Genomic DNA, 26,178 nt, shown 5'->3' with positions numbered 1-26,178 from the left:
AAGACACCAGACTTATCACCACACACACACAAAGATCAAAACCCCAAAAAACCAGAATAGGACTCTTCATCAAGCTACTAAGTACAAAAACAAGACAGGAAGCAACCCTGCCCTTCTCATACATTCATTTTCTATTCATGTTGATTATGCGGAAAAGCAGCTGTATTCGATCACACTGTTGGTCCATCAGGCCTCATATCTTCTCTCTGACAGTAGCCAAAACCTGAAGATTAAAGATGAGTAAGAGGACAGAAAAAGTTTACAGGATGTATTCCCTGCGTACTCACCTGGCTTCTGACAAGTTGTACTTAGGGGACTTCATTGCCCAGTAGCAGTTGAATAGTTTATTATTAAATACATGTTTAAAAAGAATCTATAACATCCCTTGGCAAGGATTTCTGCAGCTTAAGTTCATGTTTTATTAAGACTCACTTCCTTTCAACTTCGCTTGATGCTGTCTAGTTTTTGTGCTGCAAGAAGCAATGATCACTCCTTACGTTCTCCGTATCATTCATGATTTAACCTTCCATTGCATTGCTCTTTTCAGACTGGGAAGCCAAATCTTTTCTGGAGTCACTTGTGTGTAAGTCATTCCATAATTTTGATGTACTAACTATTATAGCTATTTTCTGAACCCTATCCTGTTCTGATATACCATTTTTGAGATGAGGGCACCAAAATTACACACAATATTCAAAATGTGTTTGAAATGTGGACCTATGCTGGGGCAGTATGAAGTTCTGGTTTGTTCTCTTTTCCTTTCTTTGTAATCCCTAACATTTCATTTAATCTTTTTATTACAGTTGAGCACAGAGATGGCATTTTCATAGATCTATTTATTATAACTCCAAGATCTTGCTCCTGGGTGGGAATGGTGAGCTCAGCGCTCATTTTACCTAGGAAATTAGGGTTTATTTTCTCATGTGCATCACTCTCTTCTGAATTTTTTCTGCCATTTTATTATCCAGTCAGTCAATCTCATGAAGTTCTTCCACAGTTCTTCACAGTTAGTCCTCCCTTTTTACTTTTTTTTTACTACCCTGATAAGTTTAGCAGACTTTCTTGTTTCAACAGATCGTTCATAAGCATCTTAAACAGCACAGGATAAGCAAAATGTACAGCAGGATGCTCCTGTGTCGTGGTTTAACCCCAGCCAGCAACTAAACACCACGCAGCCGCTCACTCACTCCCCCTCACCCAGTGGGATGGGGGAGAAAATCGGGAAAAGAAGCAAAACCCGTGGGTTGAGATAAGAACGGTTTAATAGAACAGAAAAGAAGAAACTAATAATGATAATGATAACACTAATAAAATGACAACAGCAATAATGAAAGGATTGGAATGTACAAATGATGCACAGTGCAATTGCTCACCACCCGCCGACCGACACCCAGCCAGTCCCCGAGCGGTGAATCCCCGCCCCCCCCCCACTTCCCCGTTCCTAAACTGGATGGGACGTCCCATGGTATGGAATACACCGTTGGCCAGTTTGGGTCAGGTGCCCTGGCTGTGTCCTGTGCCAACTTCTTGTGCCCCTCCAGCTTTCTCACTGGCTGGGCATGAGAAGCTGAAAAATCCTTGACATTAGTCTAAACACTACTGAGCAACAACTGAAAACATCAGTGTTATCAACATTCTTCACATACTGAACTCAAAACATAGCACTGTACCAGCTACTAGGAAGACAGTTAACTCTATCCCAGCTGAAACCAGGACATCCTGGTAACTTTGTTCCACTGTAAACAAAAAGACCATTTATTCCTGCCCACTGTTTTCTAACTTCATCCATTTATCTATCCATGCAAAACCTTCCTTCTTTTAAGAGACTTTGGTGAGGGACTTCATCAAAGGCTTTTAAGAAATCCACATAGTCTATATTAAATGCATCCCCCTTAACCATATGTTTGTTGACACCTTCAAAGAACTCCAGCAGGTCATGAAGCCTGCCTTCCCCTTAAAAAAAAAAGTATTTACTCATCCCTGGTAAATCCCAGGTATCTGGGAAGCCACTAACCTGAACACCAAGCGGCTCCCTGCTAGGGCTCACACAACTGAGAGGAGCAAGGATTAGAGTCTTTGAGCCAAGGTCGTGAGCAAGGGTTAGAGTCAAGGTCGAGGCACTCTGCTTACAGGGTGACCCAACCTGGACCAGAAGATTATAGCATCAGTGAGGGTTACCTGCGACTACAGCCCGGCCAGCTTGCCAGGCTGCCCATCAGCAGAGGTGGGGGCATGGGAGGCTGCAGGACTCATGCCCCCGGGGCTGCACCCTGCTCTCCGGCAGGGCTGGAAGTCAACCAGGGGATCAGGGAGCCAGAGGGCAGCCCCACTGTGATCAGCTTGGGGCGTCCTGCTCACACAAGAGGTGCTGCTGCTTTCAGCAACCTGCACTGCAGATCTCAGAAGGGCCGTCCCATTTACCAAACTGCTGTATGCATGCACAAGCAGTGCATTTGAGATGATGTCTCCAAAGATTATTAGAGTTCTGTCAGCTTCTTACATTGAAGTATATATGTCTTTAAACTCAAGGAATGACTTCCCACTTTTATCATCTCATGTAAGTAAAAACTTCAAGAACACTTTATCTGAGGTTTTTTTTCTCTTACTTTATAAAAAAAGTTCTCCATAAAGCAAATTCCAAACAAGAACTGTGTTGATACAGGATTATATTTTTGGAGTCCAGTCATAAAAAATAATATTAAAAATACAGGGAAACCTAATTTAATTTTTTATTGTAAGAAGACCTCAGATTTCGTGTTCTCATATTCTGAAATTAGAAAGGTACATTTGCTTTTTTTTTTAAAGCAGAAAATGGAAAACATAGCAACCTGACTTCTATCGAGATTTTTTTTCACAGTGCTGCTTTATATATAAATATGTGTTATTCGTAATTCATAGAGAAAAAATATTGCATTCACTTATTACCTTAATGAGAGATATTTAGATAGCTTGGTAACAATGTACATATGAGAACTCTTTAAACTTGTGAATTGATTATATAGAATATGAACATGTTTCAGCTACTGAGAACAGTGTATATATGACACTTGAAATAGAATTATGATAACTGAATATTTCAATTATGTATTTATCATAACAATTGTGTTTACAAATGATTATTCTGAATCATAAACTCTCTACAAATCATTCTTAAAAATATAAAAAATTCTTAATTATTTCATCAAGCTGTTTAAACATTGAAATATATCAACTATTGTCTTCCTTGCTAGTTCCAATTACTTGAGAATGCTAATAAATGTCTCCTATCAGCTATTGTATATTACTTTTGTATTCAGGATTGTGTGCTTACAAAAACGTCATGTAATAGTGATTATTGTTATCTTGGAATCTGCAGCAGCATGCTTGTGTTTCTACTTATTTTAAAAGGAAGCAAGCAACATCTTTGAAATTGCTATATAGATGATATAACACGATTATACCTGAATACCTGATGGGAGGTTCTGATGCAAAAGATTGCATTACAGAATGTTTAATGCATCATTTTAAAGATATTACATGGTGATGTCAAAGTTTATAGAATACAGTAGTGTCAGTGTGATTGTTATGTTAAAAAACCCAGTAAGGTGGTTTTGTGAATGTGGACTAAAGGTGAGAAGTTTCTACTGGTTGAGGAAAGAGAACTCAGTGTTGTATAGGCTTTTCCATATTTGTATATTTTTATGAGCAAAATTCATTAGTTTGTATGTCAGTGCAGTTATTTGTGTGTAGATATGCTTGTGTGGAAGACATAGCTTGAAGATAAAATGCATGCATGAACATAAAGATAAACAGTATGTTTTAAATATACAATTGCACATATCATAGCTGTATTCCTTCCACTGTTCTGTTGTGCATCTCCACTGACCTCAGTGCTTGACGGACAAATTAGGACTATACAGTACATGAGATGCTTCCAGCTGAAGAGGTGCATTAGCAGAGACGCAGGGTATGTTCGAGAAAGCACTCAGCAATTAGCAGGTCCTAGGTGGGGCAAGAACAACATTTGTCTTAACTTATTCTGATCGCTGCAAAAAGAACCAGGAGGCACCATGTGTCTCAGCTTTGTCTTTGCAGTCTAGCTGCTGAGAAGAAATGCAAAGTATGGACCAGACAGGCTGAGGTCATAACACTTTTAAGACGTGCCATTTTATAATCTTCAGAAGAAATTTAATTGCTAAATTTCTCTTGTAGAATGGGCTTTTGTTGTCTTCTCTAAGATCTTGTTTCACTGTTTGAAAAGTTAATGGTGCAGGATTTCTTTTGGAAGAAGGGAAAGTCATCTGTCTCTGGGCAAGCAGCACTAAAAGACAAAATCCCATACAGCTCCTGAGGGTATGTTTCTGAGCCTGAGTTACCTGGTGGAGCACCAAAGAAGGTGTGGGGTGTTCAGTAACTTTAGACATCTAAGGTGGGTGCACTGCATCTCCATCTGGAGGCACTATCTCTCTGCACTCTTTGTACAAGGTCCTGATTCTCCTAACTTCTAACTTTAGATGTTCCTATTGAATTAGATGCCTAAAGTAACTGACAGTAGATGATCTGAATCCCCTGGTGTAAATACAATGGGAACTGACCAGCAAGTGAGGACCGATAATAAACACTGACAAACTCAAGGCTGTTACAGGTAGAGGAGTTCATTCTCAGAGCAGCCGAATCGTCTTGTCAGCCAGAGCCAATGAACTAATTATCAAGATTTTCTTCCTTCCTTCCTTTCTTTCTTCCTCAAGATTTTATGCATTCAGTCAAAGTGGAAATTTTTGGAAGAACATTTCAGGGGAAGATCAGCTTGCATAACATGAGCAGTTACAAACCCAATCACAATATATCTGACCACCCACAGCATGAGTAGTTAGGTCAACACCACAAATACATTGTGATCACGATCATTAATGAAGCATAGAAAATTCTGATTTATGGCAGAGTTAGTATGATGGCTCAGCAAATTAATGACATTTGTGTGGGTTCCTCAAAATGGTAACAAGTATATTTTAGGATGAAAAACTGCAACACATGACTAGCCCATTTGTTTTCATTAATTCTTTTCCATAAGGTTACCAGCATAGAATTATTCTGTGCAAGCAGAATAATATTTTTAGAAAGCTATTATAAAGTTACTCTGTAATGATTTATTTTGTTGATATTTTTAAACTTCCTTTTGATCACATTTTACTAACCCTTTTTTCTGAACAGTATATATAAAGAACTAGTAGATCTTGAGTGCACACATCTGAATTTGTCAGGACTCTTTCATAGCCATGCTAGGATAATATCCTCTAGATGGCATTCAAAGAATTGCTACATGTGCAGAGAATATTTTTTTTCCTGTATCAAAGATTTTCTTAGTAGTTGCTGTGTTTCCGTGGTTGTTTTGCACAGGTTTCACTATATGTTTGAGTACAGAGGGACTTGAGATGATTGCCTTTTGTAGAATATTGTAAGATTAATGTGACAAAAACAGAGATTATTGCCAATTATTGAGACATGGACTTGAATTAGGGGATCTTCCCGTTTGGTTTTGTTTGTTTGTTTGCCAAAGAACTTTAAATATCCTGTGTGAACACACTAATTTCTCAAACTTTCCAATCAAACTCCAGACTCGCAATTGAATCACAAAACAAAGTGTGATATTGTGCAAAGAGAATTATTTAAAATACTTAAGGATGATTTGAAATAAGAAGATGTACTTAATGATAAGAGTAAAAGAGGCTGAACAATATTTTGCTCATGAAAGCATTATTTTTTATGTTATTTCAATGTAACAATATTGCTTGTAAGCAATAGTGCAAAACCAATGTCTAACCCTGATGGTGCTTAACACCCATGTATACCTAAATCAGCTGTCAAACTGAAAGTTGTCAAAATTCTCAAGTTCTGTGTTTGTGTGTGCTCTGGATTGCCTCTGTTTTGACAGCATTAAGGAGTTTGGACACATAGTGTGATTTAACTCTAAATCTCATTCTGAGGATCAGGCACTTAAAAGTTAGACCCCAAAGCACTCAGCTCCATATCGCTAGTGTACTGTGTGGATATGAGCCATTAGTTCTCACAAGCAACTACCTAAGCTGCATAGCTGGGTGTTTTCTCTCTGTAAAATTTCTGCGGTGCAGAAGACTATTTAGGGATAGATAAAAGCTTATTCCAGAGGAGAGCTGTATGTAACAAACTTGCCTTTCTGCTTGGGACTGAGTTAAACAGAAGGCTCTCTAATCAGGTAGTACTTCTGAATTACAAAAGGTTAATCTAGTCCATTATTTTCTCTCTGACAATAAGCAACAGGAAACACCGATGGAAGAAAATCAGGAAAGTATCAAATGGTACTTGTCCTTATGTACTCTTCTAGCTCCCAGCAGTGTTCAGTAGCATGTCAGTTAATAAGGCATGTTTTCTCTGTTTCTTGCCTGAATGTCTGTCAACTTCCTAACTTTTTGTAGGCCACAGAATTTTTATGGTCCTCTTTAGAAAATGACCAGTGCAAACTCTACATGTGTCAGCAGGTCACCTAGACTTTGTCCCTTCAACAAGAAGAGGTTGTGAAGGGAAGGACACCAATGCTCAGCTTCCCACCTCAAACCTTCCTGCTTTTCCTTTTTGTAGGAAACACCTTTGTTGTGCTGGTTTGGCATAGAGATAGGAGATGAAGAATAGACTTGGAAAAAAACCTACAAGGGCAGAGTTCAGCATGCAGAACATTGAAGAACACAAAAACTGGTTAAGACAGTGCCAAGAAAAAGACTAGAAATACCAAAGGGGAATAATGGAAGAGCTCTGAGCATTCAGAGGCTCTTGCTGAGAGGGCAGTCATCAGATAATTAATTTCTTGGAAATAAAAGACAGGCTCCTTAAGCTAAGTGATGCACTGATCTGGAAGTGTGAATGCTCAGGTTTCTTTCTTACCTGGTCTCTGTCAGAAGATTGTCTATTAGTGCATGAGCGTGGATATATGTAATAAGTATAAACCCACAAGCTTCAGGGCATGAGCTAACTAGTAGCTAATAGTTGAAGAAGCTTCCCTTTTGAAAGGTTATGCCATAATTGCCCAGGATTCCACAAACCTTCCTTTAAAACATCTTTTACTGCCCATCATCTGATCTAATTTCTAGGCCAGTCTGTTTTCTTGGTGTTTTAATTTTTATACAAGCCAGACAAAAACTCTTTAGCTCCCAATGGTTCTTAAACTCTGGGGAGTTTTGTCTTTGTGAAGAAAAAACACTCAATGTTCTTGAAAGAGAAAAACACAAAGACGACATTTATTTTTCAAATGCATTTAATAATAGTGTGACATGTTTTCAGAATATATGAGTACAGTAGTCCGGAAAGAGCCACTGCCTCTTCTGAATGTCAGATCCTAGACATAAGAGAAGTTAGAGGTGAGAAAGACTATCCATCCATTCCATCTGGCTGCTGTTTGCTTTTGGTGTTAATTTGCCCTGATGCCTTCAAGTGTCATTGCTTCTATCCCTCACCTTGAGAGCCTATCCTCAGACTCAGACATGCAAACACCACTGCGATCTAACTAATAGAAGACATAAATTCTCTCTCACTACGGAGTGTGTTCCCTCATATTTTGTCTATGATTTCTTGATAATTTCTTGCCATGCTACTTCTATTCATTAATTCTCTCCTGCCATTCACAGAAAGCAGGAGAGAATTACTGCAACTTACCTTTGTAGACTGCTATTATTTGCACATAAGCAATGTGCGTCTTCTCTCCTGAACCTCACCTCATGAGTCTCCTATTAATTGTTCTTTTCCAGTTCTTTATATCTTTCCATTGTATTTCCAGCACAGCTGCATACTGTCTCTGTATCCTATCCAAAGAGTTAATCAGGCTCAGCTAATGCAGATGTATTAGTTTCAGTATACAAGCTAACTGGCTAACTCAGATATATCTATGTGATGCTGTGTTGGGTCATATAGATATACCCAACTGAAAAAACCACTTTATTTAGGATGTTGACATATCTAAAATTACTCTTGCATTGCTCTAGAGGTCACCTTTAAAGATCCATGGCTGATTTTGTACTAAGCTTCTGTGCTAACAGCAGTGATGCATTTATTGAATGCTGTGGCTGAAACTAGGGGACGCATTTGATCTACTGGCAGCCATCTCAAAACAGGACGCTCCAGTGAGCAATCTGTGCCACCCTAAGATGGTGCCTATGCCAGGCATGATACATTGCCCTTTGGAGTTGCCTGTATCCCTCTAACTACAGAGGGAATCAAGACAACTTGCCAAAACTAAAACCCAGTTTTTAAATTATTTGAGTCAAGTAAAATGAATTCCACCCTACTTGACTAGAAATTGAACACCTAACATACATTTGACAACAGCAGTGCTTTTCAGTGATTCATGTACATCAAATACAAACCACTGACTTATTGGCCTTCTAGAGGTGTTTCTCATTGTCTGTATGCCAGAGTTTAAAAGGGTGTGCTTTTCTGTGCATAGGTCTTCATATTAAAGATTTAAAAGATACTTGACCTTATGTAAAACAGAGATAGACTAAACCATAGTGTTTATTGTTATTTAATGATTCTTTGTAATGAACAGATGAGTGCATAGCTTTGGAATCTTTTTTGCATATATATAATAATATATAAAATAATTTTGTTTGTAACATCACTGGGAGGATTAATTTATAAAGGCATATTTATTTAGTGTCACTATGATTTATAAAATGCTTTGTCAAAATCAACATTTGTGGGGAAATTGTTTGAAGATGTACATTTTAAGTCAGTATCAGATGTGTCTCCATGTGCTTACACATATTCACTCAAAATGTTGAAGTACAGTAGCTCTGACATTCTCTGCACCTGCCAACAAACAGCTTTTACAGAAGGTTCACAGGAGATGTTAAAATAAAATATTCATTATTTTATTGATAAAACCTCTTTCAGACCTGTAAAATACTGTTTGACAGAAAATGACCTACAATCTGATGTAGTCTCATATTTTGATGTAAACAAGAGCAGGAAAGATCTGCTGAAATGAGTTTACATTTTAAGTTTGTCTTTGTTACATTGCAGGATGAGTAGCAATTAATGGAGTGAAAAGATTGCAGATTTCCTGGTGCTTTTTAACCTGCTTATTTCATTTTCAAACTTCTGAGATCAATTTAGCAGCAGGAAGTTTTGCACAGCAGTTTGGTTCCAGTTGACCCTGGAGGGGTTGTTGCTGAATGAGACTTACTTACAGCTCTGTTTCCATAATGACACCTTGCTGCAATAAATGACACCTTCTTAACCTCAAGTTGTATTTCCAATAAATTTATAGCAATTCCCAGGTTACATTAAGAGGTTGAAAACAAAGTTCTCTGGAGAAATGTGCCGCCACAGGTTGTCCCCACATCACAGGGCACCTAGCAGTGCTGGCACAGTATTTATAACTTACATAACACATTGCCTGGATCACATCTTTTTTCACGCTGATTAACATTGTTATAGTAGCAATCTGAATCTGCTGATAAACCAATTTCTCCCACCTCCTCCTCTTTTAGCACAAGTTTCCTAAAAAGGAAACCCTATAAGCCACTCTGCCTTCATTTTTAAGAGGAATCCTGCATGTCAGGAATAGTTCCCCAGGAGAGCACACACACCAATTTCAAATGGGCCACCAGCCGACAGTCAGTGGCTTGCCACAATGTCTGAGTCAGGAGGAACAGCGAACAGTACAACAATAACATTTGAGCTTGTGAAAGCAGCACATTGCTGGTTAAGAACATAGTATTCTGTTACTTCTGCTGTAGGTACCATAGCAAGTTTTATAATCGTCACAAGAGGTGATGGGAAGGGAAGTGATTTGCCTGGGGGGCCTCTTGCACCGTCCCCTGTGCCATCAAATACTCTGTTACTTAATCCAGAACAAAATGCCTGGAAGAAGCAAATGAAGTGAAGAGTTTTTTTCCCCAGTTACCATGTTCTTGCTGTGCCATTCAGCCATGTATGGTGTTGCTACCTGGTGTGAGCTGATATGCCAGTGCCCAAGACCATAGTGTTGTTTTCTGTCAAACAAGGACAGAGAAGCTCTGATTTTGGGAGAGCTTTTCCCTCAGGAATCCCAGTGACCTATTAGATCTTTAAGCCACTTATTGTCTCCTGCTGCTCCAGCAATAAAAGGCAATGGAAGGGAGCCAAGAATCTGCTTATTCTGATACAGATCCCTTTGGTTGCCAGAGGGCATTGATTTGACATGATTTCCATTTATACAACAGGCAACACTTTTCAGTTTTGCAGATTTTTTGTTTGTTTGTTTGTTTGCATGTGATTCCTGGAATCACACCCCTCCACTAAGCTTGTTTGAACTGAAATTATTCCGCTTGCTTCAGAAATACAGAGCGTATGAAGTAACTCCTTAAAACATAGATGTATGTAAAACATGTGTGATCTTTTTTAGCTATTGATATTTAATGAAATGTTATTAAAATGTTTTAAACTGTTCACTGTGTTATAAATTTGCCAAATATCTCACGATACTTTTTAACTCCAAGGGGTTTGCACATACATCTCGTCAGATAGAACAGAACATCCACACAGGCTGACTGACAGCTGATAAGGCTTTATTTTATACAATTTCTTTTAAGTATCTTGTACTATAATCTATTTTGAAGAATCAGGGACTGATCAGGTCCTGTTAAAAGTAAAGATCTAGGAGTGCTTCTGTCTCAAGCTTGCAAATTAATGAATGGCAGCACATTCTGTAAGTGAAAGAAAATCTGTATTGTTGCAAAATCATATGGGTGAATAATTACTGTCTTCATACATAAGATCAACAATAGATGAGAGAGAAATTAAGCAGCAAGGAAGAAAGAATTGCATTATGGTACATAGGAAAAAATGATGTTGAATCTACGTTTAGCCTGGAGGAAATTTGGGGGTTGCATCTATCCTGACCTTTTGCCCACAACACTGTAGCAGAATCCATTTTTTGATGATGGTATTAGGTTCACTTGGCTGCCATCCATAATTTCTGAGCAAGAAAAGAAAATCTGCAAGGGGAAAGAATTTAAAATGGAGGGAGAGATTATAGTTATAGCTTGCTGGAGGCCTATTTTTCAGCGAATGAAGTGCTTCAAAAGAAGCATACTGTTATGCTTTCTTTTGAATGCAAACCCTCAGGGAACTAGTGTAAGAAAATAAAGTAAAAACATTATTTTTTCACCCCAAACTTGTTAATTTGTTAGCTCTAATGCCTTGTCAGGAAAACTCGATGCTCAACTTTGAACTTCAAGGTAAGTGCCAGTAGTAGTATCCCCTCTAAGTATTATAACTGAATTACCACTGAAGTGATTAGGAAGATAAGAGACTCTATTATGTGAAGAATCAAATATCTTATCTAGTCACTGTACTAACTGGAAGCAGCCTTGTATGGTAAGAAAAAGAATTTTTACTGAATCCAGCATAAACTGAAAGATGTTTCAGCTATGTGGACGTCAGAGAGATGGGTTATGAACTGGGTTTTTTTATAAAAGTTTAATTTATGTTCATATTTCTATGATTTTTTCCATATAAACTTGAGCTTAGTTTTTAGTCTTTTATATAAACACACACACACTTCTAACATGGAAGTGCTCACATATTGGAAATAATGGAAGGTATTGACATTCACATTGTACATTAGCATAGCTCTGTCAAAAGATTAAAGAAAATCTCTAGAGCACAACCAGAAAAGAATATAAACATAGGTCTCCTGAATCCATATCACATTCCTCACTCATAAAATAGTCTCTCTTCCCTTATCCTACAAAGATAGCAACAGAAAGATTAACAAGCAAACACAAAAGAAAAAAAGGATGAAGTGCATGTCTGCTGGAGGACTAATAACCATATTGCAGGAATGAAGACAGCTGTAGATGATAGGCAGCACAACTACATCCTTGTCAGTTGACCGATAATACGTGTCACGCATGGCGTTAGTAATGGAGGCTGAAGGCTTTTGGCCTCTTAGCTTCCTGGTAAATCCTTCCTTGGTAAATAGCTCAAATGCTAATAATACTGGAGGCATTACCATTGATCAGGAAATGTTGTTTCATTACTTCCAGTTCTGTTACTGGCATAAAATGTCTCCCCTAAGAAAACATCTTTTTATTGCTTATTACCTTTCTTACAGACTTTCTAGAATCAGGAGGAAAATCAATATTTTTCTTACTGTGCCCTGAAATAAGAGTTTTTCCAAGTGTGGGATCATGAATAAAATCTCAGAGTTCATTTATTGCTATGTATAATATAAAAACATACTCAGTGTCCAATAGTATAGAAATTCTAATATAGTTATAGAACCTAGGCTGGCGAAACACTATATAAATATAATAGCATTTTCTGGTATAGAAAAAGATCCAAAGGTTGTTTTTACCATCCAGAAAAACACTTGAAAATTGGACCTTGGTACATCTTTAGAATTAACAATTATAAATACCACATATGTATGGTTTGACAAAAATTTGACAGTGGTCTTTTTAAAGTATAGCTGTATTTATAAAGAGAAACACAAATCTAGACCACTTTTTCCTTTTTAATCTAATATTATCAGTAGTTTACAAAAGAACTTTCTAGTATTACAATTAAGCAACAGGAGAAAACATTTGAAAGTAAATGTGCCTACACCATATTCTGTTTCATTAATTTCCTAAAATTTTTGTTGAATGGGTTTGGGATAATTAGATAACCATAGCTTTCATAGTGTTAAGCATAGTTTACTGTGTGATTTAATTCATGCCATTAACCTGTGATATAAGCTTGGAAAAGTCCTTTCTCTTAATGAACAGGAAAACAGTTGTCTTTTGTTTTCTGACCAACAAAGACGTGAAACCCAAGTCAACATAAATTAGTCCTCGCAGCATTGATATTTCTTCCACCCTCAACTGTACTTCCCTTAATGAAAGAAATTGTTCCCCAACAAGAGGAATGCAGGCTCCCTGCAGGATGCTAAAGCAGGTTTCCTCCTCTAACTGTATCGTATGAAACTAGGAGGGATCAATTAATGAGTTTTCAAAGAGAAGCAAGGTTGCTGAGTGGGCCTCAGTTGGTATTGTCCCCCAACTAACAGTTGGGAAGTGGCTGAGGTAGGAGAGAAAGAAGAGGCAGGGAGGAGGCTGGATTCCCTCCTCTATTGGGAAACTCCTACTCAGAAAGCATGTGATAAAGCCCTATATTTTGGTGAGTCTGGTCTTTCCTGTACCCTGAAGCAGGCAGGGGTCTCGAGGAAAGAATAACATGTAATTATGCAATTCAGATTATTATTGGTTATGGTAGAGGTATAGAAAGGTCTAACTAAATTAAACCACGTTATCCCAAATGGCAGTATTTTACACATTGAGACGCACAGCTGCCTTGTGAAGATGGTGGCCAAAGGAGTGAAGTTGCAGTCCTCACCACAACATATGTACAGTTCAGATCCCACTTCCACTTGGTCCCCTCCAAATTTGTACCTGCTGGCACTTCATTGGCTTTGGCCAAAACAGACACAATGCAGGGGGGGAAGGAGGGAAGAGGACAATGGTCATGCAGCTGGTTTTGTTTGTTGGATGGTAGTTTTTTTAACAAGAAAGTGATTGTGCATACCTGGTAGGGCCTGTTCTGCCAGCCAGTAAAAGGCCATTGAGCCGTCATGGTTTCTCTTCACCAAAGAAATAAGATTTGAAATGACATACCAGAGGGGTAGAGCACTCCAAGCCCAGACAGACATCAGGTGAGCTTTTGTCATCAGCTGCCATTGGGTCTGAAGCTTCTTCATAGTGAATGGGTACCATATCAAAGTTGTTCAACCGTGGAAACAAGGGGAGAAATGCTGGCAATACTTTGCCTGCTTTAAACAGTATGAAACAAGAAATGGGAAAATTAGAAAATGGACTAAAGGAAAATATCTTCAGAAACCCTACAGATCACCTATTTTGAAATCAGACAGTTACAGATAATGGAAGTCAACTTCAGAAGAAGAGAAAGTCTCTAGAGAAATGACACTAGAATCCAATCATCATTTAAAATACACATTTTCTGTCCTTTGTGTAGTGTATGAGAAAAGGGATTCTGAAAAAGAGAAGCCAAAGAGATTTAGAATGAAATAAGCTCACTCTGAATTAAGGAATGAATTTTCATTATTCAATACAAATTTAAAAAGACAAAGAAACTTATCAGACTAAATTAAATGAGGAGCTCACAGCATTGTAGATGACTCATTGTAATTCAAGAAATTTATAACAGTGTAGAGGAAAACATAGAGAGCAGATGGTGCAAAGAATCCTCAGTACAAAACAGAGATCAGCGCTGAGCTCAAGAGCCAGAAACCATCCTTCAGCCTCGTACCAATGGCAAGAAAATGCTGCCATTAAAGTGATTAAAAGCCATGCTGCGCTTCTAAGCATTTTTTTTTTCAAATGGCTTCATTGGGTAACCAAATTAGAGCTCTCCTGCAGCTACTGGATTTGAAACAACTAATTAAAAGAACTTCCCATTGATTCATCATAGGAACATTAGAGCAGTCTTTGTAAATGGGCAAATAGAATTTACCTGCCTTACAATTTTCCAGTTAAAAAGAGCTTTAACAATAAATGGATAGGATCTTTAGGGTCTAAATAACTTCTGCTCTAGTGAGCAACTGTTATAAGAAGCTGAAATTTCTCCGTAGAAACTATTGCTTTTAGTAGCACTTCACAACTAAAGAAATAGAAACTGATCTAGCTGCAGTCTTTAATTACTTGGTTTTATTTGTCTGTTTCTTGGTACAATAAATTTCTGACTGGAATCCTTTTCCTAGAAGTCATTATTTCCCCTGAGATGTGAATAGATAACCTCTGTGTGACAAATACAGGATCACCCTTCTGAACATATAAGAAATGGTCAATGGTGGCTCTTTTGTGGCTTTTTGTGAAAAAGTACACTTTTTTTTTTTGCCTGGTACCCTAATACAAACACAAATATGCTTCTTATATTCACAGCCTTACATACACACCTCCGCATTTTGATTTAGAGGATGCAGTGCTGGCACAGTGCTGCAGGTGTGATGTGAGCCTTGCTCTATGGGGTTTTCAGTTTCAAGTGCAGGTCAAGCACAGCTGGTTTAGGAAAGGGCTAAAGTAATTTTCTTCCACTAATTTGCTACTGAGTTGTTTCCCAGGTAGAAAACTTGGGCTATTTCTTATACTGAACTTTTGAGACAATCTTCTGATGTGCCAGGACTGTGTTTTGACAAGCACTTCCTCAAATGGAAGAGTTACTGTGGTGAGCTCAGACTGAAAACACGCATAAATTGCTGTATAAATTTGGAAATAAGAACCCAAAGAAAAATGCACAATATGCGGTACATATGAAAAGCTTATAAAGGTTAGGTCATAATTTGAAGAAGTGTAATAGCAGTAATCTATATTTAAAAAGCCTAGAAGGGCCAAGAATATAATTATATCTACGGTTTAACCTGGTGTTTTCTGTAATCAACCTCAATCATTTCGCAAGGATTTAGTTGTCTGACCAGTGAACCCCCAAATGCAGTGAGATGAAGCCATGATGTGCTGGGCAAGGTGGCCCAGCTGATGCCTGTCACCCGTGAGAAGGTGCACAGGGTATACCAGACATATCTGAAATGTTGCTATAGCTCCCTCAGACCCGCCTGTAAATCACAGCTCAATACCAGTGAATGACTCAAAACAACAAATAGTAAACAAATTTATATGAGCAATGGCCTCATAGGCCCTTGATCAGTGTTTAGCAAATACAGATCCATGTTTGCTAGGTCCTGTTTTCCTTTAAACAGACCTATCTTTGTTCCCTGCTTGGAGTAGCTGATTTTACCCCAGAGAAATATTACGTGAGCTCAGCTTCATCAATTTCAAGAGTAAAAATTTCATTTTAACTGAGGGAGTAGTTATATGTACCGAGGGATAACTTTTTGGCACAGAACCTATGAATACTTTTTATTTATTTATTTGTATTCTGTTCTATTCAGTTACTTGCATTATGCTGTTTAAGGACTTCTTGAAAAACAAGTTAATCCTTTATTCAGCGTGGCAGGAATTCTTTCTTTCTCTCATTCTCTTGCATCAGACCTATGGCATAAGTACAGGTGTAGGACAGCTTCCTGTGTAAGCTCTGTTTTGTCCAATTAATACTTTTGGTAAGTTTTTTCATGTAGTGTTACATGTTGGGTTGGGGTTTTTTTTCACATCAGAGAGGACTGGACTGTTATACCACAGAATAGTTATCCATAGGGAGGACTGACAGTGGATGGAAGTTTATTTTCTCTCTCGGATAAATGCACTGTCACAGAGGAGGAGATTGTTACGTGCATGTCTCTGTGCAGAGTTTCCCTTTTTTCGAAGGAAAACAACCAGTTTTGTTTTCTTTAGTGTTTGTTTGCATTCTAGAATTTATTTATTGTTTTCATATCTTAAACTTCCTGAAATATTTACAGGAAAGAAAACTAAGGCATGAAATTTTGTGACTAGGAGCAGATTTTTATTTCATTATCCTAGGGAGACTCTTTCATTCAAAAGATAAAAACAGAAGTCATAAAAATGTGTTATTTTTAGGGGACAGCTCCTTGGAAGCTTAGAAGAGGTTAAGAAGGATTCATAATAGAGAGGAATGTGGGAGGTTGTGTAATAAACTGATATTTGTTAGTGGAAAGACAAGTATCGAAAGCTGTGAACCACTGGGAGAACTTTTTTTTTTTAATGGTAGCTGGTTTGTTCAGCTTACTCAGTTGTCTTCAAGACTGTTGAACAACATGACTGGTTTTGTTATAGCATTTGGGAAAGCTGCACATCAATACTATTAAAAAAGCATTTTAATAATCTGGAGAGTATGAGACCTCCTTTGACATGCTTGACCAGATTAATAAAATAAGCAAAGGTCATTTCCTAGAATGCAATTTTTGCACCATTTGAAATTATTGCATAGATAACAGTGCAGTTTCTTTTCCAAAAGGGCAGAAAATCCATTTCTTAGAATTAGTTAACCCCATACTGAGACGATTTGGCTCTTGGGTGCATCCACCCATGTTGGGCCCCTTCCAAAAGCTGCTAGAAGTGGTTCCTACTCTGCTGCAGTCCTGCAGTATCAATTACAGCAGGTAGGTTTTGGGGTACCTTTGCCCCCCAGTTTGCCTGTAACCCAATCCCTGTCACTGGCCTCCTCTAACAAGCTGGCTCTTCCATGTACACAGCTACCTCACTGATGGGCTAAAATGCCCTTGCTGCTGCCAGCCCAGCTAGCAGAAATAAGCATCTGTTTTAAGCTGTGTCACTTTATTTTACCCCAAAGAGTAAACTGAATGTACATTTTACACAGTTGAATTATAATATTTAACGAAGATTATACTGAATACTGTCTCTGAAATGTGGTTCTGCTCTGGACACAATGTCCTCGAAGCCAGCAGTGCAACCTGGTTGCGTGCAGCTGGCAGCGGGGATTGGCACAGGCGCTTCTTCCTATATTTTTGTATATAGCCATTTTTCAGAACTGGTCGGCACTTTAACAAAGGAGTTACTAGTATGTACTTGAGCCATTAATTCCAGGTTATATGGTTTCCCTGAGAATTGCCATCTGTCATGCTTTTCTGTTTGGAGGTCACTCAAAGTTACCTCAGGTTGGTATCCTAAGACAGTAGATTGAAAGGATAAACCATGTGCTTCGTCTTTAACCCTTAGTTATCCTTTTCCCTTTCAGCACCCTCCTTGATAGGTATGGTAAGGAAGGACTGGGCTTCCCAAAACAGCATTGCCCTCTCTTGGCAAGAGCCGGACTTTCCCCATGGAGCAATTCTGGACTACGAGATCAAGTACTATGAGAAAGTAGGTCTCACTTACAGCATCACCCAAACTCAGATCCTAAAGAGCAATATGTTTTGTATTTTTAATATTTAAAACAAATACTATAAACTTTTCACTTGATCCCACATACAATGCTATATAAGTAGACGTTTTATTTTGTACTGATTTTTTGTTGGTTTACTTCTAATTTGTTAACGACTGTCTTGTTTCACATCAGAATCAAGTAGAGCAGCAAGCAGGCAGTAAAGATACCTGTCTCATAGTAACTATATCTATGAACATGGATAAATGGATCATATGCTTGAACATATTTTGATTTATGAACTGTAAGAACTTTACATTACAGTGACACTGAAACAATACAATTGGGGTGAATATCAATGCAATTTCATTTTGCAGCATTATTTAGCAGTAATCTGTGCTTAAATGATAGAGTGCATCAGCCTTGTTTAGAGGGTTACAGAAGGTTACAAGCGAGAGAAACTGCGTGACATTCATGTCAAATTTCTGGCATTCTGTCAAAATTACGTGATTTCACACAAAAGAGAGCAACATGCATTGCAAGTAAAGGTACAAGGTACATACTCAGCATGTCTTGTGAAAGCATAATTTGAAGCCTGCTTCCCCCAAAGCACAAAGCACATTTTGTCATTTCCAGATGGCTACAGAGCCTTGTACCAGTGTGAAATTTAGTGCTAACCAGTGCCTTCGTTACTAAAGACATAGACAGTAAATTTTTGGTGTCCATACCTTAAACAGTTGCCTGCTAAGTCAGTTCTTGCTGTTTCTCTGTCCCCATCTGAAAGTCACAATGGAACTAATGGATATGTGAGAAGACCACAAAGAACAGAAATATAAGCAAAGCCATGAAAGAAAGATTTAAGGATGTTAGGCTCTGTAAATACCTGAGAATTTTCTTCCTTGGCTGCACTTCTCTATTGAGATTATGCAGCTTTAATAATGCAGAAAAGAAAGGGTAAATTGGGAAAAAAAAAATCCAAACAATTTAAATAGCACAGCTAGAGGGAGAAGACAGATTGCTTAGAATATTTGGTAGCCAAAGCAGGGAAACCTTATTTTCCTACACTAATGGGAGTCCTTCAGGTTTTGATCCATTACCATAGTAAGCCACATTATGACTTGCACTGCCCTTGTTTTGTCTGTTGATATTAAAATAATAACCAGGTGAATGAAACAAGAGAAATAGTGAGATTTTTTTCAGTTGAATAGGAACAATTTCCAAGATCCAAAACCATTCATATGGATGTTAAATTATAAAGCTTAGATTTATAAAAATCCTTTATCAATAGATTATCTGCCAATATCTGTCAATACAGAGCAACATGGCAAATAGCTCTCCTTAGAGGCCTACATATTACTTAGTCTTGTCTATTGTGCAGCAAGACTACATACACAGGCTTCATGGCCCTTTGGTATATACAGTTTAAACCACTCCTATCTGTTTCTACCAAAAAAGAACCATTTTCTGTTTTCACCTTCTATAATGCATAAGGTGTATGTTCTAACTATAAACTTCTCTTCCCTCTTAGGTGTGGGGAGATAAATGCACTGCTGGCATCTTCCAGTACTGTTGCACAGGCGTTATTTTCTTCCGAAGTCACTAACTGAACTAAACGCTTAGCTCTTGAATACAGCTTTTGTTAGTAAGTTAGAACAGGCATGATCCCTGGCAATGCTAGGTAATAGGCAGAATAAGAGACAAACAAGCCAGCAATAGCAGTAAGATCACTTATTTGAGCAGAGGAATAGGTATGTGACAGATTTTCAAGAACTCCCTTGGAGACTAGATTCTAGAGCAGAGAGATGAATAATCTAGTACTGCAAGTCAGTCTGCTGGTTTACAGTATTAAATTAGAAAATGTGATTTTATACCACTTCATTTAAGTAGTGCTGAAGAAACCTACATTATAACTGTAACACTGGGTAAGTATAGTGGCCAAATGCAAATGGGATTTGTATATTGAAAACAAAGAGGGACAGCTCCTACCTCAAAGCCAGAAAATATTAACATGCACAATCAATGCAATTATTAACAGTTTCAATTAATTCATTCTTCTTCACCTCTGTGTATTAAATAGCATAGTTTGTGTAATGTCAGGAGTAGATGTAGCAAGTGAAACTATAACCTTTCAGCCTTCCCAGTAACCCTCAAAGAGGGAAATATCAGCAATCATGTTCTCAGCAGCAGTGACAAAATAGGGATGGTGTTGCATACCCACAAGAAATGTGATAAAAGTGAAATAATTGTCTACTGAATTTAATATGAATTTACCACAAAGACATCCCTCTATTGGAGAGTAAAAAATGCAGGTACAGTTCAAGAACATGTTAAGTATGAAAAGCTCAGGAATTTTATTAATGTCTTAAGGAGTCAAGAAAAAAGCAGAAAACAGTAGCCTTAGGAACTTATAAACACACTAATTAGTAAAATGGAACAGCTTTTGCAGTCCTGTCCTTATCCCTTTTTACCTGTCATTTGTGTTTAAAAAAGAAAAGAGGTTTTATTCTGATATACAATACAAGAAATTGAATGTCTCCCTCAAATACAAACACTCAGTCCCCCAAATTCAACCGATTGTATCAGTTTCTTAACTTTGTGAAACTCTGTAGAACTCTGCAAGGTTTAAAAGTTTTACAAGTATGAACTGCTATTTCTTATAAGATTCCTTGTTGACATTTGCAAAATTGTCAAGATGACATTGGGGAGCACATTAGGGGAGCATGCTTGCTTTTAATTATAACCAGTAGGAATTCTGCAGCTCACAAATGGAAGTCGTATCTTGTCATGTGCTCCCAAGGTTTCGGGAAAGATATGTAAACTTACAGAAATCAGGTAGCCACCTATTAAACTACTGTGAGCGCTCCACAAAATGGGGCAGTTTCCAACAATTTCATAAGTAAGATGAATTAGTGACAGTGAACCCAGAACATAGAGATGCATCTTTCCATGCATATCCAGAACAAGTTGAACATGGGAAGGAGGCTAGGCTGTGCTAAATATGCAAGGAACTCATATTTGCACTCTTGTGCAATACAAATTGCATACAGAGAAGTATCAAAAGATCAAGTCCTCTTATGAAAAATATTCACATCTTCTGAGAAAGACTTTACCAAATAATAAAGAAATAAAGTAGAGAAGGAAAGTTGTACAAGGCTATCAATAAGCTACAAGTAGGGAACACATACATTAATTTAAAAATATAACAAAGCAGTTCATTAATTTGTTTGCTTTAAAGCACCTTCTTCCCTATGACCTTCATTTCTTCAGTGAATTGCTGCAAAATACTCAGACTCATAACTTAAGAGAATAATGTTTGGCTTTCTATCGGTGTCTAAAAATTAAAATCTTCAGAAAATAACAGAACTTTGTTGTGAGCCAATTCGGTATGGATTGTACAGATTTTTAGTTTCCTGTTTAGGAATACACTGTTACGTATTTATGTGGTTGGCTGACAAGAGGTCACTTTGTTCTTCAGCTTTTCAGCCAAAAATGCAGTGAACATAAGCTGACCTAGGACATAATTAGAGAGCTGACTTGGCCTGTGAGGAGAACAAAAGTTCCTAGACATTCAGTCCAAGATGCTAAGAGTTTCTGTCACAGTAAAAAGTTTTCCATTGCTTGAATAGTTATGTGATGTAACCAGAGAGAGAATATCATGATCCTGAAATAATACTGTATATTGAGGGCTGGTAATTGAAATGTCTTACTTCCGGTAGATTATGAATCATTCTGAAAACTATACAGTTAACAACATTTGTCACCTTAGACGATAAGTGAGTCTTTACAACAACACACAAAGAATCTTTTAAATGTTTGACCTTAGAGATCTAAGATGTACTCTGAAAAGCACTTCTTCATAGAACCTTCTTTGGAGTCTTCTTAGATACTAAATATTTGCAAATTATCTCGATACAGGATGTTTGCCCTATTCTGCAATCCGTTATCTATCCATTCTATTTTATAATCCTTTAATATCTTCCACAAACAGCCCAGTACTTTTAAAAGAAAAAAATCTCTCATAGGCAGTATTGTCTTTCCCTTTAAAAATCAAGCTCCGGTTATCAATATAATCTCAGTTTCCTTGCTAATAGTAATCAACTTTTCTTTTATACTTTAAAACTACCACTCAGACACTGACCAAAGCTTAAACTTTTTGAAAGATTCCAGGGCATCATAGTCTATTCACCTCTCACCAAAAAGGTCAGATGTTCGAGTCAGATGGAGGAGTGGGATAAGATACGGCCTTGTTACAGCCTTGTAATGACGCTGGGTCCTTCTGTAGGAATTCCCTCACGGGAAAGGAAACACAGTATGCAGTGGATATAAACCATACCAGCTGCACTTCAGGTTGTGCAGCTGAACTGGAAGATGCTTATTCCTCCCCTTTTCCATCCAAACTCTTAAAGTTAATCATAAAAAATTAATGCTCCCTGACAGCCGTATTAAGCATACCAAGCTGTATACGTAGCAGCAACTGTCTTAAGTTTGTTCTCCCATACGGCCCAAATACACCAGCTGGATTATATTTTTTGTTACACACAAGACAATATATAATTAGCTGAGGAAGACTGTCTATAGAGAAGAGATTTTAATGGGATGTACCCAAGCAGTATTCCAAGGCATTGCAATGACATCTCCAAATAGAGAATATCTTTTGGAGCAGGATGTAGGATGGAGGGGCTGGCTGATGTTTCTTCTCTTTCTTGTCTTTTGATAAAATTTACACTAAAGCCAAATCCCTTTGACAAAATACTTCATTTTGTTGGCAGACTCAATTTGCAACTCATAGGCAGTTTTCACATAAAAATTTTAACCCATCTCCATATGACAGCAAGTGGACAGGATATGTAGGATATCAGATATGACTTTTCCTCCATTCCAGTATTATTTAGAGTTGAATTAATAAATAAAAGAGAGAAAATAACTGATCAGTAGAGGCAAGGGGAAAATTAGTTTTCCAATGAGATTTTAAAAAGAGATGAAGAGCTGATGAGGCAGAGAGATAAAGTACCAGATTTAAAGAATTAGAAAGCAGTATGACCTTGTTAATGTTTCTATCAGCCTACAGCTGTATTTATTTAACTTATATGAGAAATGATGATCCTTCTTAAAATCTAATATTAAAACAAACACTGCTATTCCTTTGAATATTAATTAGTATGAATTAAAATGAGCAATCCTGAATTTGAGTAGTAAAATATGTAAGAGATGTTGAGGTAAATGACTTGATAGGAATAATGTGAAAATTTAAGACTATCAACGCGTAATGTTTTGAATGTAATTTTGTCTTTCAGAATTGTTTGCCTACAGTAGTATTCTGTAGTTTAAAGCAAATCTATGTGTCTAGAAATATGTGCACCATATTATTTCAAAGCCGTGGAAGTGTATATGTATGATAGATTACACACTCTGTGCTTTGACGGCAAAAAGATGTGGCACTCAGTGCATGTACAGAGGTATGAACTGATATCCTTGCTATTTTTTTCCACACTTTTTGAGGAACAGATAATCTTGTGCTTTGCTCAGTACCACACTGAAGACTAGCACAGCAATAGCACAGTCCTGAGAGCCCTGGGAACACGCCAAGCTCACTTTCATGCAAGTGCCCAAGTTGTTTCATTCCAGCATTTTTTCCCATGTGAGCTGCCAGTGTAAGGTGTGTGTGACTCATCCCGCTTTAGGACAACAGATGTTCCTTTGTGTCTTCTCCAGCTAAGGAGGTATTTCATTATGATCTTCTCAGATTAATTCAGTTCTGTTCAGGCAGAACCTGACCCTACTTGAGTATTGGCTGGAATCTAACCTCAATGAACAGGAGCCATACATGTTCTCATTAGACAAGATATGGACATTTCTTATAAGAAGCCACATCATATAGATCAGACAGTCCTCTGAATTTCTGGGTGACATCTTGGAAGGGTGAAGTAAAATTAGTCATTTCTCTTCTATAGCCCTGTGCCTTTCTGAGAGGTCTATATGACACGTGTGAGGTCCATTGACCCTCAGCCTCCCTACTACTTGAATAGCTAAACCACTCCTGTCTTGCCACTTCTTTAATTACAATTTTGCATAATGTGTAACTGAGTTAGAAGGATCACATTTTTTCAGACATTGTAACTATGTTACAACTTCCCTATTTCCCTTAAGTACCAGCTATTACTTTCTTGGTTCAGATTTTGCTTTTATGTTAGATTTTTAAATCGTGAAGAATAATATATGCACCAGCTCCAATCCACGTGAGGCTGAAGGGAGCCTGCGGACTGTGTGATGTTATTCATGAGCAGGCATAGTTCATTTGGTACTGTTGTGGCTAGATTGTTAGCATGTACTTGTTCTTTCTCTGGGCATATTCTTTTATTGTTGCTATACCTACCATAGCATGCTTGATAACTTTGCAAGCTTCCTGACTGAATTTTAAAGTCAACATCAGTGACAAGATTAGGGAACAGGAAAAGGATTATAACAATAGGGATGAGCATATGAGCACTTCAGGTGCCTGGCCAGTCAGTGAGTATACTCAGTATAAAATAGCAAGTACTATGCTGTTAGCATTGAATGATCAGCTGGGCAATTTTTAGCCTCATGCTAATCATTCTCTTTTAAAACAAACACTTTGCTCTGGTAATATTTTTCAATTACTCAAATTATTTGAGGTGTAAGTAGCAATCTGCTGCCTACAAGTAAAATGTTTCTGATGTGACTAGAAGCAAGAAATGTAGGGCTCATGCAATAATACATTTCCATTACATTTTCAGCACGTTCTCATAAAAAAAAGAGCATTGAGTAATTTGAATGTATAAGAGCTCTTGGACAGTAGTGTTAAGCAGACCCTAGTATTTGACCATAACTGCAGGAATGGATCAACATGTCACAGTGAGGCGCTGAGGCTCCAACGAGTGCCTGGCATTCTTGGCCATTCAGAGCTCCTGGGAAATGAACCATGTCTGGTGAATGTTTTTAAAAAATAATCACTACAAATGCGCTTTGGGAGATAATCATTAAAATGAAATCTCCTAGCTTATTTTAGCATAGTAAGTGATGTTAAACAGGCTTCTCAGTTTTCTTATTCTGCTGTTATTAACCTAGTTTCCCAAGGGAAGAACTGTAAAAGCCTTAGATTCTAAAAAGAAAAAAAATAGGTCTCAGAACTGTTGAAAACAAGAGTGAATAATTATGAGACTCTCTGACCAGATACAATTTTTGCCTGCAGGAAAGAACCTAAGGACCTTGCAGCAGCCATTATTAATGACACTGATATAATTACTATTAGGAGAAAAAGAAATCTAGCCTCTAAATATCAATTACATGCAGCAGAGCGTTTATCAAAGAAGTTCTGAGCTAGGCCTTCTCCATTAGGTGCCTGGTTTGGCTAGTCTCCTAATCGTCGTCGTCAATTATTTAGAGATAGCTTCTAAACCTTTGTATTTAATAATAAAGTAGCCTACAGAACTATTACTATTGTCATTCCTGCTGAACCAAAAAATCTCAACGAGAAATATAATGCTGTTTAAGCAAGCCTAGTGGATTTGATTTTGAAAAAAACAACATAGTTCAGTCTCTGCTGATCTTGTGTTCTTGTCTGTAGCCAATACCATTTTCCCCAAGGAAAATTACATGTACAATGCTTATTCCAGTAACTGCTAGAAGAGCTGCACAAATGTAGTAAAAGTGCATTAATGGTTTTGAATAAATGGTTTTCAAACTCTTTCAAAGACATAGGCATAGTAGGTATGGAAACTATTAAAAGACAACAAACACAGCTAGTTCCATACCTCAAAGAAAGCTAAGAAAGCTAAATGCGCTGATAGCAGAGGTTGATTCCTAATAAAAAGAATTACTAAAACATTTTTTTCTAGCCATTCAGCATTTGAACTTCAAAAAAATAGTTTAAAAACAGTTTACTGACACAGCAAGAATAATAGTTAGCCACAAGAATCAGCTGTTAATCTTAAGCATGTGATTAGGTAGGGTGAAAATTCAGGAGCAGCTATTTTATAGTGCAGTAAGTTTCAGCTCCCTCCTGAGGACAAACTTTAGATGATTTTGATGAAGATATTGTAAAAAAGAAATATTGTCTCTTCAGAGAGAATATATCAATTACACAAAAGGAAGTGGTAAGAAGTTTAACATGTTTAATCCTGAATTAACAAAATAGAGAATGTACTCTCAACTTAAAACATGTTATTATTGTTGTTGTTGCTGTTACTATTAACCAGTTTCAGTGTGTTCACCTCTGAGTTTACGTGCAGTAAGTTTTAGTAGTATCTGAAGTTAAGAGTTGTAGTTCCCTCAGATACCTTAACACACATTCAGGACTCAAACTTTGGGTTTGAAAGTTTGACATGTTTTTACAAAAAGAATGGTGAGCTTCATGAGCAATGACCTAAATACAGCTAG

General features: G+C 37.5%; 1 protein-coding gene across 6 annotated transcripts in view; it reads left to right on the top strand.

Moving 5' to 3' along the window:
- Positions 1 to 26,178, top strand: part of EPHA6 (EPH receptor A6) — a 529,992-nt gene that overhangs the window by 341,502 nt on the left and 162,312 nt on the right. For all 6 annotated transcript variants that reach the window (XM_052794417.1, XM_052794413.1, XM_052794416.1 and 3 more), the window contains exon 6: positions 17,656 to 17,780. In XM_052794417.1, coding sequence (XP_052650377.1) covers positions 17,656 to 17,780 — 125 coding nt within the window. The remainder of the gene's footprint in view (positions 1 to 17,655; positions 17,781 to 26,178) is intronic.

The sequence above is a fragment of the Harpia harpyja genome, chromosome 8 (genome assembly GCF_026419915.1).
Source record: "Harpia harpyja isolate bHarHar1 chromosome 8, bHarHar1 primary haplotype, whole genome shotgun sequence".
Classification (NCBI taxonomy): Eukaryota; Metazoa; Chordata; class Aves; order Accipitriformes; family Accipitridae; genus Harpia; species Harpia harpyja.
Note: the sequence above shows the minus strand (reverse complement) of the source record. Positions and strands in the feature narration are given on the sequence as shown.